Source organism: Primulina eburnea, chromosome 8 (genome assembly GCF_022965805.1).
Source record: "Primulina eburnea isolate SZY01 chromosome 8, ASM2296580v1, whole genome shotgun sequence".
Classification (NCBI taxonomy): domain Eukaryota; kingdom Viridiplantae; phylum Streptophyta; class Magnoliopsida; order Lamiales; family Gesneriaceae; genus Primulina; species Primulina eburnea.
In genome coordinates, this window is record NC_133108.1 from 2,230,956 (window position 1) to 2,246,237 (window position 15,282).

At 41.9% G+C, this 15,282-nt stretch overlaps 2 protein-coding genes across 3 annotated transcripts; one reads left to right on the top strand and one right to left on the bottom strand.

Moving 5' to 3' along the window:
* Nucleotides 1-24: 24 nt before the first annotated feature.
* Nucleotides 25-928, top strand: LOC140837668 (cell wall / vacuolar inhibitor of fructosidase 2-like). Its single transcript, XM_073203780.1, has one exon. It carries the CDS (start codon nucleotides 126-128, stop codon nucleotides 669-671), a length of 546 nt encoding a protein of 181 aa, XP_073059881.1. The 5' UTR covers nucleotides 25-125; the 3' UTR covers nucleotides 672-928.
* A 1,326-nt stretch (nucleotides 929-2,254) lies between these two features.
* LOC140838342 (chromatin assembly factor 1 subunit FAS2-like) lies at nucleotides 2,255-6,562 on the bottom strand. Of its 2 annotated transcripts, none has more exons than XM_073204566.1 (12): nucleotides 6,298-6,562; nucleotides 6,065-6,176; nucleotides 5,265-5,291; nucleotides 5,095-5,167; nucleotides 4,782-4,885; nucleotides 4,488-4,699; nucleotides 4,284-4,380; nucleotides 3,463-3,535; nucleotides 3,061-3,103; nucleotides 2,787-2,911; nucleotides 2,613-2,713; nucleotides 2,255-2,533 (listed from the first exon to the last, which is right to left on the bottom strand). In XM_073204566.1, exons 1-12 carry the CDS (start codon nucleotides 6,409-6,411, stop codon nucleotides 2,313-2,315), a joined length of 1,302 nt encoding a protein of 433 aa, XP_073060667.1. In that variant the 5' UTR covers nucleotides 6,412-6,562; the 3' UTR covers nucleotides 2,255-2,312. The 2 variants fall into 2 exon arrangements, with proteins under 2 accessions (XP_073060667.1, XP_073060666.1); XM_073204565.1 differs by having other exon boundaries at nucleotides 2,787-2,925; nucleotides 3,015-3,103.
* Between the last annotated feature and the right edge of the window lie 8,720 nt (nucleotides 6,563-15,282).

Consider the following 15,282-nt stretch of genomic DNA (forward strand, 5'->3'; position numbering starts at 1 on the left):
ATTTCCGTATGGGGCCCTGATGAGTACCAGCTTTCTTGCAAACAGGTCCTTTTAAGTAATTGAATCATATCTCTATCGTTTTGTTTCGACATTCGAGTTTCTAGCTTCAAGAAAACCAACCACGCATGGGATTTTCTTGCTTTTGGTTGTTACTTTCCATAATTCTCACCACTTCTTTTGTTTATCCAAGCTCATCAGCTCATGGGAACTCAGATTTGATTCAAAAAACATGCAAGAACACAAAATATTACGACCTCTGTGTATCCTCACTGAAGTCTGATGCCTCCAGTCGAAAAGCAGACGCAAAGGGATTGGCCCTAATCATGATTAAGGTCGGAATAGCCAATGCAACAGCCACAAATTCTTACCTCTCACTTGAAATGGTAAACGTCCCAAACGACACGTTGATGAAGAAAGTTATGCAACAATGTGCGGACATGTATGCCTCTGCAAATGATTCACTCCAGAATTCAGTTCAAGATTTGAGCATGGACATGTATGATTATGCCTATTTGCATGTGTTGGCAGCTGCAGATTATCCCAATTCGTGTCACAATGCATTTAACCGGTATCCGGGAACGAATTATCCATCTGAACTTGCTCTTAGGGAGGATGGATTGAAGCGTATCTGTGATGTGGTTTTGGGGATCATCGATGGCCTTTCCCTGTGAGAAGCTGCGACTTCCATTTGGGACGAATTTATCATCAACAGCGAAGTAGTTTTCGAATTTTTACTCCTGACTTGTTTAAAAGTTATAAGTTTCGTTGCCAATTCTATGTATTAAATTACCTTATATGTCTTCTATCAATGTCTCATCCTGAATCTTGAGTTCGTTCGATCCCTTCTCGTGATTCAAAATTATTATGACATGATAATCAGTATGTCTGTTTCCATTTATGGTCCGGTTAAACGAATATGCGTTTCTAATTTTGTAGCTTGAATGTTTTTTTTTTCTTTCTTTAGTAACGGTGGATTTACATTTTTAGTCATATAACTTGCATGTTTTTTTCATTTTTGGTCATTTTTTTTAACAGAGCTCTTCTTGTCTTCCGGAATTTGATTATGTGACGGACCTAGAAACTGACATGGATTTTTAGAAATGAACTTTCATGTGTATAGTGAGTTTATTTTAGAATATTAAATAAACTGTAAAAAATGACCAAAAGTAAAATATGCAAACTATATTAGTAAAATATAATTTTCCCTTCCTTTGACTAATATTGTTGCATGGATTTCTATAAGATTTTCAATGGCATTTGAACGACATTTCAAACAGCCCTAAGTGCCCCCAAATATTTCGTTAAATAAAAAAATGACTTCAATTTAATTCTATTATGATAAAAACGGATACTAATCTATTCATAGATAATAATATCATTTATTTCAAACTGGCCAAGTGTATTTATTAATTCTCACTATCGAATATAGTAAATTAATGAATTATACTCAAAACCAACGATATCACGAATTCAAGTGACATTTTAATTTTTCAAAATTTGAAATTAAAAATATTTAACCCTAAATTTAGTTTTTATCGTTAGGTTTTCATATTTTGAATTTGATACATTAACTTTGCATTTTCTACTAACGGCTGAAGTGAAGTCTAACAAGTCAATAATTTTCGATGTCATGTCAGTATTTTTCGATAATACATAAGTAATTAGACCAAAATAGTAAAAACCAAAAGTTGGTGTATCAAAACAAAATTTTGAAAATTTAGTGGAGCAAACGTACAATTGAACAAGTTATCGAAAAAAAAACTAGTTTTCCCATTAATTTTATACCAAATACCTTACGTACGTTTCTCAATAGCACACGACTACACATTTTTGGCGTGATAATTAATGTTCAATTAGAGAAGCGAGTGAGCTGAAAAATGGTGTAATTTTGGGAGCAGTAGTAAAGAGACAGAAGAAACATGATAGCTTGATAATCAATTTTTAGTTGAAAATAATTTTGCTTCACTTGTTTATGATTCGTTAACCACCCTACTTGTATATCATATTTATTTTCTTATAAGTTTTGTTTTCGCTTTCTGTTTTCTATTTTTTTTAATATAATATAATTGAGAATAAAAATGAAGTGACCAAAAAAAGGAAATAAACACCGACTAAATCCAGTAGAGTAGCTCTTAAATGTCGAATTGACACCCTTTGCAGGTAGCTGACTCTAGCTCTTTCTTGCATGAGCCAGGTGACTTTAACCCAAGTGGCACTGTAAATGTCAGCAAATTAGGTTGGGGTCTAACTTCCACAATTTGTGAAGGGGCAATAATGCTCGGGAAATGTTACAGATGCAAGTAAATTCCAAGTCAATCAATGGCCATGGGTGTAATGCGTCTCTTGGCTGGTTTACATGGATTTGAAGGTATAATTGTTGTACTCGGTGAAGTGTGTCTCCAATCCTCACTCTTGTCCTCTCTTTGGGAATTCTCTATTCTTTCCATTCTATCGTCCATAGAAACCGTGCCCTTATCATTGATGATGGGTTCCAGGACCCGTTCCACCTCAGTAACATCGGTTTGCTTTTCTTCTGCAGAATAAAAGTAGTTTTAGTACAGTGGCATGCTTGTACCGATTCAATAGAGAAGACACAGGAAACATGTGCAAACCTGGTAAAGCGACAGGTGCTCCAAGTTCTTGAGATTCAAATTCGAGGAGCGTGCAATAACCGTCTTGAGAGGATAAAGCCAAAAAATTACCAGTAGGAGACCTAGATTGAAACAATTTTAGATTTTAGAAAGTGTATTGGTAGCATTGAAGAATGTTTATGGAATGAAAATTACCATGCAATGTCTGTTATGGCTGCATAATGAACCCCAGCTATAATTACTAGTGGTTGAATGCTCTCAGTGTCATACAAGTACAAGGAATTCAAAGTGGCCACTGCAAAAATTAGGCGATAGGGGAACTGGAAAAATGGAGCTGCAAATAAGACGACGTTTGGTAACATGATATAGCAATGGCGTTATACCAATCTTCCTAAATTGTGAAAATAGATATAGTTATATTACTTGTCTTTGACCCCCGCAATTTAAAAGTCATGGGGCAAAAACGTACTGCTACAACAGGTTTGTTGGCACCAGGGAGCATAACTGCAGGCCTGCTTTAAAACACGAGAAGAAATCAAACACCAAAGATTCAAAAGGAGAATATAACTTCTAATCGGACACAGATACAGAGATATTAGTATCTTAGCGAAGTATAGCAGAGCTACTCTTAGCAGTCACCAAATTAAGAATCACATAATGGGCTAGTCAAAATCTAAGCTTGCGTTTGGATTTGGTTGATGGATTTAAAATTACTCTATTTTGGGAGAATTTATAAAACATGTTCAAAATGGGAGCTAAGGAATTTCAAATCCATTGAATTTAAAGGCATCCAAACAAGTATAATGGATATAACTCATGAATTTAAAATATTTCAATCCAAATGCACCCTAATAGAGTAGAGAATTCTCGCCTGGAAAGATCTTGCCTTGAAAAAGCATATGTTGTGTTGATTGGTTCAGAAGCAGGTGTGCTTTTATAAGAACCTGAAGTATTGAAAAAAACAGTGAGTAAACTGTGTAACTGACAGCAGCATTTTAGTACAAATGAAATCTCAGTTAAGTTTCAACATTGCATTCGGATAACAGTAACTAAGACAGGACTGCTAAGAGCCTCAGCAGTATATTTACATAGTTGCGTACAGGCTGTAGCAAAACCTAAGCAAACAAAAGCTTTTAAAAGCTAAAACTTAATATTAACATTTCCTTTTTCCATGAAAATGATTATGTGACGCTGGAAGGATGAGTAGTTATAACCATAAGGAACAAGTGTGTTCAATTGCAGGGAATATTTACTGATCCTTCAACAATAATAACTAAAAAATAACACAAAGAAAGGATCTGAAGCCTTAAGCCATTAAGGGGGCCGTCCAACTATGTTATAACCGGGTTCATTTGGCCTTAGGACCTTAACTGCTAGCAATCACAAAATTTTAATAGCAAATATCTGGCTATAGAAATAGTGACAGAACATTTACAACACAACACAGGCCACATGTACGTGACTCCATTATTTCCAATTGATTTGAATGCTATCTATCTCTCCTATTTCGCATGGGGGACATATATCGGTAAGCCTATTATTTCACCATAAAATAGCAGCAATCATTACGAGATTCTGTGTAAAAAATTGTGAAATATAAAGGGCTAGAGCAATAATTTGGTTTCAAAGGAACATGAAGAACTGTTTTTTGTTCCAACATTATGATAAGAATATATAAAGATTGGGCTACACCTGCAGGCACAAGTAAAAATGATCCATCTGGTGACCAAGATAATCTTCGGAAGAAAGATGGAAGTGTCTCATCATGGAAAAGATGGCTTCTTGTAGACTGAAGTGGCAAATCCGGTAGGAAAGGTTACATAAGTGTTTCTGAGTGAGTGAGTGCGTGCACGTGCACGTGCACGTGAGTGCGTAAAATATAACTAATGTTACAACCTTAGATTCTTCAGCTATCTGTGGTTCTGCCTTTGCAATCACATGCTGACAAACATAGTTTGTTTTCTCAACAGCTTTTGATTTAGATGGCTTGTTAATATAAACACGACAAGTTCTATCTGAACTAATAGATGCTGCATATTTCATCAATGGATCCCATGCTACACCTTGAACATAGTGAAAATGCCCGTCCAAAATTTGGTGAACAGAACCTACAAGCCAGATATCAATTAATAGTATAAAGCTACATATTATTATCTGGCATTAGAATTATACTTTATTTAATTGTCTTGCCTTTTTTAGCATCCCATATAATGCATGTATTATCAACTGATCCAGAAATGAGATGTGCGCAATCATTTGACCACTGTAGATCTAATACATCCTTGCGGTGAAACCTAAAAGAAGCTTATTGATCAACATAAGAAGAAAATGCCAAACTCATTATTGTTACTGCCCTCTGCCTTTTCAACATGTATAAATACTAAAAACAAAACTTTTGGTTTACACAACAATCAGATGCAGACTCAATATTGTAGAAAACTACATTAAATGCTTACAGCAATGAGGAATTCAGTGCACAAATGAAGTTAGAAAAAATGCTTACGCCAATGACTTAAGGACCTTCCACACTTCACCAGCATCAGTAGAATTTAGTTTCCATAAAATCAGCTCTCCACCTACAGAGAAGAAAGACTCAATTTATCATGACAACTTTTGCATTGAAAAGAAGCATTTAGCAGGTGACAAACGATCTATTTTGGAAAAGTAACTAACCATCAGCACCAGATGCGAGCTGCTCCCCTGCAATTTTAGAAGGAAGTCATAATTCAATACAAAGACAGCACAATTGGTATTATATAGCTTGTAATATTTGCCTCATAGTGAACATGAAGGCGTTCAAGCAGCAAAATTAAAATGACTCTGTGCCTCAACTATACTCAACAGAAGCAACAGTGATATTTTCAAGGCTTCTTTCACTCTGTTTCTCCGTAACTATTGCAGTGAAAATTTCCCCTAGGAATGATAGGATGAATAGGATATATGCATAGGAAATTACACAATGTGCGCCTAGAAACTCTTAGACTAAATTATCACCCAAACGCGCCAGTCGCATTATATCTATTGTCACACATTTCACCCTTTAATAAGAAGTATACCGAGGAAACTGACCCAGGGGCGTATCTACTATAGGGGCCCGTATATATGTAGATATACAAACATATATATTGAGCTTTGGCTTCAATATTTTAGATATACAATGATTAATGCATATAATTTAAATAGACTAGTTATACTGATTGTCAGAAGAAGCTATCTATAAATATAAATCAAACATACAATTTTGTGTTTTGTTATAAGTGTAAAAAAAATTTATTTAATTGATCTACTACATATCATCAAGTTATTTATTTTTTTTCTTATATCTTATAAATATAAAAAGGTTTTTTTTTTGTACAATTAGTGGTGAGTTATTATTTTAAAAAAATAGAAATAACATAGAAGTTTTAACATAATATTCAGACAAGTTTTAACATAATATTCAGACTAAAAATCCTGACTATCCCTGAACTTACCTGAAGGAGAGAAGCGAAGTACATTCACAGCAGAATTGTGATGCGAAAGGCTGCTTTGATAAGTAACTCCAGGAGCTTTCGATTGATCTTTGCCGGACATTGTTGCCCATAACTGCATATTTCAGCCCAGTACGAGCCAAATTGACAATTTTCAAAAATTCATTTCACTGAAAGCGGAAGAAAAACCTTTTAATTTTTTCGAGTATCTCACTTATTTGCAAAAGTAGATTTACCTTGATGTCATAGTCGGCGCCTCCGGTGGCAAGGATGCTGGATTGCGGATGGAAATCGCAGGTGAGTACGGGCTTCGTATCGTGCCAATTGATTTGAACCGTTCCACCCTTCATTCTTGATCTCAATGTATTATTCACTCAACAAAAATTTCCTCTTTTCCTTTGACAGATGAAATTAGGGTTTGAGCCGTGAAATAGTAAGGAATCGGTCGGTAACGAAGAGTTTTGCGGGAATTAGCTATTGGCGGGAAACCGAGATCTGCTCCTATAATCCACTGTGTAATGGGCCTACATTTCCTGGAGCGTAAAATTATGTATTTTTTAAAATAATTAAATTGAATCCAAATCTAATGAAAACATGAAATAAATTTCAAGTTCGAACCTAGATCACATATTTTTTAAAATAATTATTAATATAGTCTCAGTTAGTGATAATAGTTTTCTCTTAGTCCGACGGAAAATTCGATATTCGACGACTCAAATTGAGAAGGATATGGAAGGCATTTTTATTTGATTAAATAAATAGATGATGCCACCCGGGTCGAACAGTGGAGTCGGGTCGGTAACTCTACCAGGTAAGCTATCAAGAATACGGGAAGAAATATGAGCTAAGACGGCGGACTGGGAAGAAGATTCTTCGTTGACCTTTGAAAGATCTGCCAATAAGAAAAACAACCACGTGAATGGGCGCCGGAGGGGGTCCCCGGCGTGGCCACTCCGATGCTTAAGTCAGCAGGGTACTCAAACAAGAAACCAATGTAGCCAAGTGATGGCTGTGATATTGGTGTGCAATAAATGAGTGTGTTAAATGTTCATTAATATCTGAATGAAGGAATAAATGCAAAACCTGGTATTTATAGTGGAGGAAATAATGATGACCTCGTTTTTTGGGACGTGCGCATTAAATATACTAGGGCGGCTGATTATACCCTATTGTTCTGACATGTCAAATCATGTATTGGTCATATCCCATCTGTCCAGTCACTCATTAATGTTAACAGGTCGGCCGCGTGTATTTCAACATCATTAAATGCCTCCCTCGCTTCGAGATGTCAGAAGAGAAGTTATACCAGAACTCTGGTGCTATGTCCTGAATCAACCACTCGAGAGATGGGCTGTCCTGACCCGGGCATCGCTCATGGGTCTGACCCATGACCCTAGCATTCCCGGGATCAACTGCCCGGGACATATTGGGGTATCATCACTCCTTCCTTAAATAGTCGGGCTAGAGTCTACTCGCTGTCCCGATTAGTCCCTTGTGCCCGGTCAGGAAAGCCATTTTGATACACCTTCTGGACTGAGCATAGCTACACAGACGTCGGTGTATGGTGAAGACTCGCGATGTACATCAATCAATCATACCTCCCACGTTTTTATGTTTTCGAGGATGATTTATCGCAATATTTCGATAGGCGTGTACGTCTTTTCAACTTTCTGGTGCAATTCCCAATGTCCGTCCTGACCGTCTATGTATCCAAAGATTCGACGGTTGTGATTAGCCCCTTGCTATTATAAATATAGCAACATCTTTTTTATTTTTTCCAAGTTACCATTAAATAGTTGGTCACAAGAGTCAAATGGCGAGCTCCAGTAATCCGTCGAATTCAGATATGGAAGAAGTCTCGTGGCGATTAGTTGAGAAGAAGAAAACCGAGATAGAAGATGAAGTGTTCCATAAGATTGTTCGTTACTGGGAGAAACTTCAGAAATTACAACTTCTCCACGAGACCGGAGAAGCTAATGCTTCTAGACTGGTGGTAAAGATGGAGAAGTATCGGGAACGTCTGAACGTGACTGAAGAGGTAAACATCTTCGAGGGTGATTACATCTACCAGCTGATGTTGCTTAAGGAGATGAAAATCCTCTCGGGCATTACAAGCACCGAGGGCTTCCTCAAGTCTTCCCCAAATGAGCTAAGGAAATGGAAAACCATGTGGATACTCTTTGTAGAAGAAGAATACTCCGCTGTAATTAGTAGAAATGCTAGCAAGTGAATAAAGTTATTCTTCTGTTTCATCCTTGCTTTGTATTTTTAAGATCTGGCATGAGTCTTTATTACTGAATACCTGCTGAACAAACCAAACAAAAGTATCCCCACGGTAATGGTTGATCACCGGCTTTGCTTTGAAACATTACGTTGGGCCCTGACAATCTCTTAGAGAGGATACGAAGCTCCAAGGTTTGTGATATCCGGGTAGTCATAATGATGCATGCATTATCATTGAACATTATCTCGGGAAACCTTTCATATTCGGGGTCGTTTTGATAACTGCATCCGCCTTTTGGTCTACCCCACGTAATTTTCGAGGCCCTTAATAATCGCCCACGTGCACTGGTCTTAATGGCTATGATACATTCTCCTTCCCAATAAATGACGGCATGCTTTAATTAACCTTAGGCTCTTCACATTCCCTCATCCCAAACGTCTTTTCCTCCCTTTCCTATAAATAAATTGGTGGATAAGATGCACCCATACCAATCAGAACAATGTCGAGCTCCAGCGACTCCAGCACTTGCAGCAGTGCCATCTCTTCTGTTGGTGTGCAAAGTCAAATCCCAGCGGAGTTACGTCCCTATGTAGAGCTTTTCAAAAAGAATGTCGATGAGTACATTCTGGCCAAAGTCGTATGTACCTGGCATAAGCTTCAATTCATCGGCCTTCTTTATTTGAACGGCACAGTCCTCACTCGTTCTCAAAGGATGGTGACGAGGAAATACAGGCGGGAACTAGGGGTATCCCGCATTGAAGAGTTGCTGACTGACCAAAACCTGCTGCATGCCATGTTGTGGAAGGAATGGCGGCATCTAAATAAGGTCTCGAGCACTGATTCCTTTGTCAATCTTGGCATTCAAGAAGTTACTGACTGGATGGATGAGTGGAAAGGTCGAGTGGCCACTGAAATTTCTGTAATAAGACGCCGACCATTCCCTTAATGAAAATTTAGAAAATTAATTCCTGCGTCTTCTTTTAATTCCTTGCAAATGTTTTAACACCAGCTAAACTAATCATCAATCCGAAAACCGAAAAAGGTAGGCCTAAACATATCCGAACGTCGGGTCCCATGCTGTCCGGGCCTTTTAGCCGGGTGATGGGATCCTCTGCTCCCGAGTTACCTCGTAAGAGGCCGGGACTTGGCATGTTTTCTTTCTTGATTGTGATAAAAGGATTCTATCGGGGCGTATTACCTCTTTACCTTTTTCACGCATGAATATAAAAGAATAGTCATATGATAAATCGGTAAGTCCCAATCTGAGTATAGTGGGTATTCCTTCGATAACTTTAGTTCTTCCGGGAGCTGAATAAGGCCGAGATATGGCATTATCCCAATCCCTCTCTTCGCTTTTTCAATCAATCACTGCGCAGTCATAATGATAGAATTCTGATGACGTGTTGTCAGAGCCCGTACGTATTCTCAGCTACCATGGCGCCTCGATTTGCGCAACTGTCTTTTCAATTTTCCCGCCGAATGATGCCGCTCAACTTCCAAGGCTAATCTAGTCCGTCCAATCTATGCTAGATCAACGACATAAATTCCATCTCTCCCTTATATATAGCGATTCATCGCTTTTTCTAAAAATCACTTGCAAATTTATTCTTCGGCGAAGCCCTGCTTGTTTTCTTCCTCGGTCTTCTCTGTAGATTTCTCCGGCGATCTCTCCGACTATCAACCATCACCCTCAATTCCTCTCAGTAAGTCTCTCTTTTCTGTGTCTTATTTGCTTCTTTTCCATCATGTCCAATTCCACTTCTTCTACCTCTGGCAAAAATGCTAAGGGCCTATCGGAGGACAATTCTCCCACCCCTTCTGACCAGTCTGTTCAGATTCCGAGGGGTATTCCTACTATTCCCTCTCGATCTTTGTCCAAGAAGACTGCTAAAGCGTCTTCTTCCCGACCCCTGGGCTCCCCGAGTAGAGGGAAGGGTAAAATAACAGGGCCCTTCTGGTTTTCTACGGTGTCTTCCACTCTCCGTCCGGGTAGTTTAGGAGACATTCGGTCCCTGGGGGCTATTCCTTCTACTTATGACATTAGGATTCCCGGACCTACTGACCATCCTGATACTCCTCCCCTCGGATACCACGCTTTCTTCCTTGAGCAGCTTAGGAGCGGTCTCCGTTTCCCGGTTCATCATTTCTTTGAAGGAGTTGCTCGATTTTTTAACCTTCCTCTTAATCATCTTCATCCCAATGCTTTTCGTATTATGGCAGCTACTTTTGTTTTGTTCCGCATGAAACTTATTCCCATTAACTCCTCCGTCTTTCACTATTTTATTCCTGTCGATTTAATGACGGGGTTTTTTCTTTTATGGCCCGGATGCACTATCGGTTTTTAACCGACATCCCTTCTTCTTTGAAGGGATGGAAAACAAAATTTTTCTTTCTTAAATTTCCGACTCTCCCCACCTGTGCTTTGGGGTTTCTTCCTTCCATGCCTAAACAACCTGAGCTTCCCCGAGATTTCAAACTTCTTCCTCCTTTTACCGATGCCTGGGATGCTTTAGGAAAGCAATCCTTCTTATCTTCAGTGCTGATTGGGTCGAACAATCTGGCCTATTACGGGATCGGGTCCCGGCCTGAAGACCCTGTAGATCAGATCATCGACGAGTTTGATCAACCCGGGTCGCAGGCGGGTAAATCGCTTTTCTTGGCTTTTTTTTTTTTTTTTTTTTCGCAACTTTACTTTGCTGACCCACTGTGTTCTTGATGTAGCCGAAGAAGACATGATCAAAGCAAGCTTTCTAGAGGCTGCTGCTCAGAGGAAAGCGGAGCAAAAGAGGATTAGAGCGGAGAAAAGGGCGAAGGAAGCCCAGGAACAGGAGGAGCGCCGGGCCAGGGAGGCGGCCGAAGCTGGTGAATTGGAAGCACGCCTTGCTAGGGAGGCAGCTGAAGCTCAAGAAACAGAAGAACACAGAGCCAGCGAGGCAGACTTGGCCCGGGAAGCAGAGAGTAATGCCCAAGCAGGGGCCAGTTCTCCCCGGGGGGGGCCTATCTCTTCGGGAGGGGAGGAAGACTCAACTTCCCTGAACCGTCGCAAGAGGAGAGCCACCACGGAGCCACGGGTGGAGACGGTAGTGGTGGAAGATGAGCTCGAGGGGATGACCCCTTCCCCTGCTTTGGCTGGTCCTTCTACAGGCACTTCGGCGATGAGGCCTCTGGTTCTACCCAATATTTTTGGGGATACCATCAGTTCAGATCTACTAGGAGTGATCGGGAGCTTCCTCCGACCTGACGAGGTGGCACATCTTCAGGGAATGCACCCTAATATGCTCCTAAGCGAAGGAGCGGCCCGGACCTTCTCGGTAAGTTCATTTTTGTGGGTTCCCTCTCTCTTGCTTCTTCCTTTCTCCTGCAAATTTTCCTGACCTTTTCACTACCAGGGTTTACAAATGTTACTTCATGGGCATGAACGAGTGGCGAAGATAGCCAAGAGAGCTAATGCCCAAACCAAGGCCGCTCAGGGAGCGCATGGTCGGCTCCAAGAGGAAGTAAACCGGATCAGGGAAATTCATGAGAATGTCCTGGCCCGGGAGAAGGCCATTTGGCAACAGCAGATGGATCTGCTTCAGGCAGACTTATCTGTTGTTCGGGCGGAGGCGCAGTCGGCCAGGGCAGAAGCAGAATCCTCCCGGGCTCGTGCCGAGGATTTCGAGGCGATGGCTGCTGAGGCTAGAGAAGGGATGCTGGCTGCCAGAGAAGATGCAGAATACCACCGGGTCCGGGCTGAGGACTTTCAGGCGGCAGTGGCCCTTTTGAGGGAAACCCAGACAGAGCAGATGTCACACTTCCTGAAGTCTTCGGATTTTAAACGAATGCTGGCCAGAAAAGCTTTCCCGTACTTTGAACAAGGCTTTAACAAGTGTTTGGAGCAATTCGAGGAAGCTGGCCTGGTTCCAGCGGATATGGAAGATTTCCCAGATTTGGAGAAGGCTGTTGCATCTCTCCCAGATGATGACAAGGAAGATATGGATAAGCGGAACCCTCCTGCGGAATAAATAACTCTCTTTTTTTTTTTTTTTTTTTTGTAACCTCTTCCCTCTGATCTATGTATGCATGTTTCTTTTTTTCGATTTTACTCCCTTTAGAAAAATTTCGTAATTTCGATTGCTAAATGGGATATGGTTTACCCGGGTTGGGTATAAGTCCTAAAAGATAACCCGGGGTACGGGTCCACCGGGCCAGGGTACGGGTCCCTGGACTTAAAAGATTATCCGGGGTACGGGTCCACCGGGCCAGGGTACGGGTCCCTGGACTTAAAAGATTATCCGGGGTACGGGTCCATCGGGCCAGGGTACGGGTCCCTGGACTTAAAAGATTATCCGGGGTACGGGTCCACCGGGCCAGGGTACGGGTCCCTGGACTTAAAAGATTATCCGGGGTACGGGTCCACCGGGCCAGGGTACGGGTCCCTGGACTTACAAGATTATCCGGGGTACGGGTCCACCGGGCCAGGGTACGAGTCCCTGGACTTAAAAGATTATCCGGGGTACGGGTCCACCGGGCCAGGGTACGGGTCCCTGGACTTAAAAGATTATCCGGGGTACGGGTCCACCGGGCCAGGGTACGGGTCCCTGGACTTACAAGATTATCCGGGGTACGGGTCCACCGGGCCAGGGTACGAGTCCCTGGACTTAAAAGATTATCCGGGGTACGGGTCCACCGGGCCAGGGTACGGGTCCCTGGACTTAAAAGATTATCCGGGGTACGGGTCCACCGGGCCAAGGTACGGGTCCCTGGACTTAAAAGATTATCCGGGGTACGGGTCCACCGGGCCAGGGTACGGGTCCCTGGACTTCAAAGAATTCTTTCGAGTAATTTCCTTCATTCAGTGTAGAAATAATAGATACAAATGTTTCTTAAGCATAATACTTCTTTAAATGAAAAGCATTCCATGATCTTTTAAGAACACGTCCTTGAGGATCTTCGAGATAATAGGCCGTACCAGAACTGACTTTTCTGATTACTTTGAAAGGCCCTTCCCATTTGGCTTCTAGCTTCCCCACATCACCCACCGGTTTAACTTTTTTCATAACCAGATCTCCCACGTGAAAATCACTTCTTCGGACGTGCTTGTTATAGGATTTTATGATCCTGCTGCGATAAGCTTCCATCCGGATGACCGCCCGATCTCTTTTTTCTTCCACAAGGTCGAGCTCCAGGGCTCGAGATAAGTCATTGTTGCTCGAATAGGATTCCACTCGAGTGGAAGATTGCCCGATTTCTACTGGCAAGACTGCTTCAGATCCATAAACCAGACCATATGGGGTTTCCCGAGTAGATGTCCGAGGAGTAGTCCGATAAGCCCATAAGACGCTGGGTAATTCTTCTACCCAATCTTTTCCTTTCCCCTGCAACCGGGCTTTCAAAGCTTGCACGATGATCCTGTTGGTTACCTCTGTCTGGCCATTGGCTTGAGGGTAGGCTACTGAGGTAAAAGATTGCATAATCTTCATTTCCTGACACCAAGAGGTAATCTTTTTTCCTTGGAATTGTCTGCCATTGTCTGAAATCAATTTCCTGGGGATGCCATATCGGCAGACAATGTTTTTCCATAAGAATTTCATGATTTCATCCTCGGTGATTCTTGCCAACGGCTCGGCTTCTACCCATTTAGAAAAATAATCCACAGCTACCAGGAGGAACTTCTTCTGGGCGCGAACTGGCGGAAAGGGACCCACGATGTCCAATCCCCATTGGTCAAAAGGGCATGATGCGGAGATCGGTTGCATGTTAGCAGTTGGGCGGTGGTGGAAATTAGAGTGATGTTGACAACCTTGGCATTTCTGGACGAGCCGGGTAGCATCTTGGTTTACTTGGGGCCACCAAAATCCTGCTAAAATAACCTTCCGCGATAGAGCCGTTCCCCCGAGATGTTCCCCACAACATCCCTCATGTATTTCCCGAAGGACATACTCTGTCTCTTCCCCCGATAGGCACTTGAGTAAGGGGCCCTGAAAGGATCGCCTATATAAAACATCATTTAAAAGGGCAAATCGGGGTACCTGCTTCCTGATCTTTACAGCTTGGGTCCGGTCTTCTGGAAGTTTTCCCTCCTTTATATATTCTATGAGAGGAGTCACCCAAGAGTCTTCTCTCAGCGGGGGTGTTTCTTCTTCAAGCGAGGATACGAGCTTCGAACAATAGAGAATCTCCCGGGTGCTTACTTCTGTCAAGGAAGCCGCCAATTTAGCCAATGCGTCGGCCTCGGTGTTTTCTTCCCGGGGAATCTGTTCGATACTCCAGTCTGTGAAGGATGACGCTTGAGAAGTGATAAGATTCAAGTACTTGAGCATCTTTTCATTCTTAACTTCGTAAGCTCCCTTAATTTGTTGAGTAATCAGCTGGGAGTCGGAATAAATGATGATTCGGGATGCCCCAATCTCACGGGCAGCACGCAACCCTGCCAAGACAGCTTCGTATTCTGCTTCATTATTCGTGACCCTAAAGTCAATCCTTAAAGCCAATTTAATCCTTTCTTCGAGTGGGGAGATCAAGACGACCCCCACTCCGCATCCTGCTATGTTTGAAGCGCCATCAACAAATACCCTCCACACTTTTTCTTCCTCGGGCTGGATCATTTCTGTTAAGAAATCTGATAGCGCTTGTGCTTTTATTGCAGCCCGGGGTTTATACTCAATATCGTATTCCCCGAGTTCTACAGTCCATTTGATCATCCTCCCCGAGACCTCTGCATGAGTCATAATTCTGCCGAGAGGAGAATTAGTGAGGACCACAATGGGATGTGATAGGAAATACGGTCTCAACTTTCGAGCAGTCATTACCAAAGCTAGAGCAATCTTTTCTAATTCACTGTATCTCATTTCAGCTCCGCGAAGGGCGTGACTGACATAGTAGACAGGCTTCTGATCGGTCCCTTCTTCCTTGACGAGCACGGAACTAACAGCAATTTCGGTGGCTGAGAGATAGACCCACAATTTTTCTCCGGGCTCGGGTTTTGCTAAGACAGGCAGTTCAGCCAAGTGTTTTT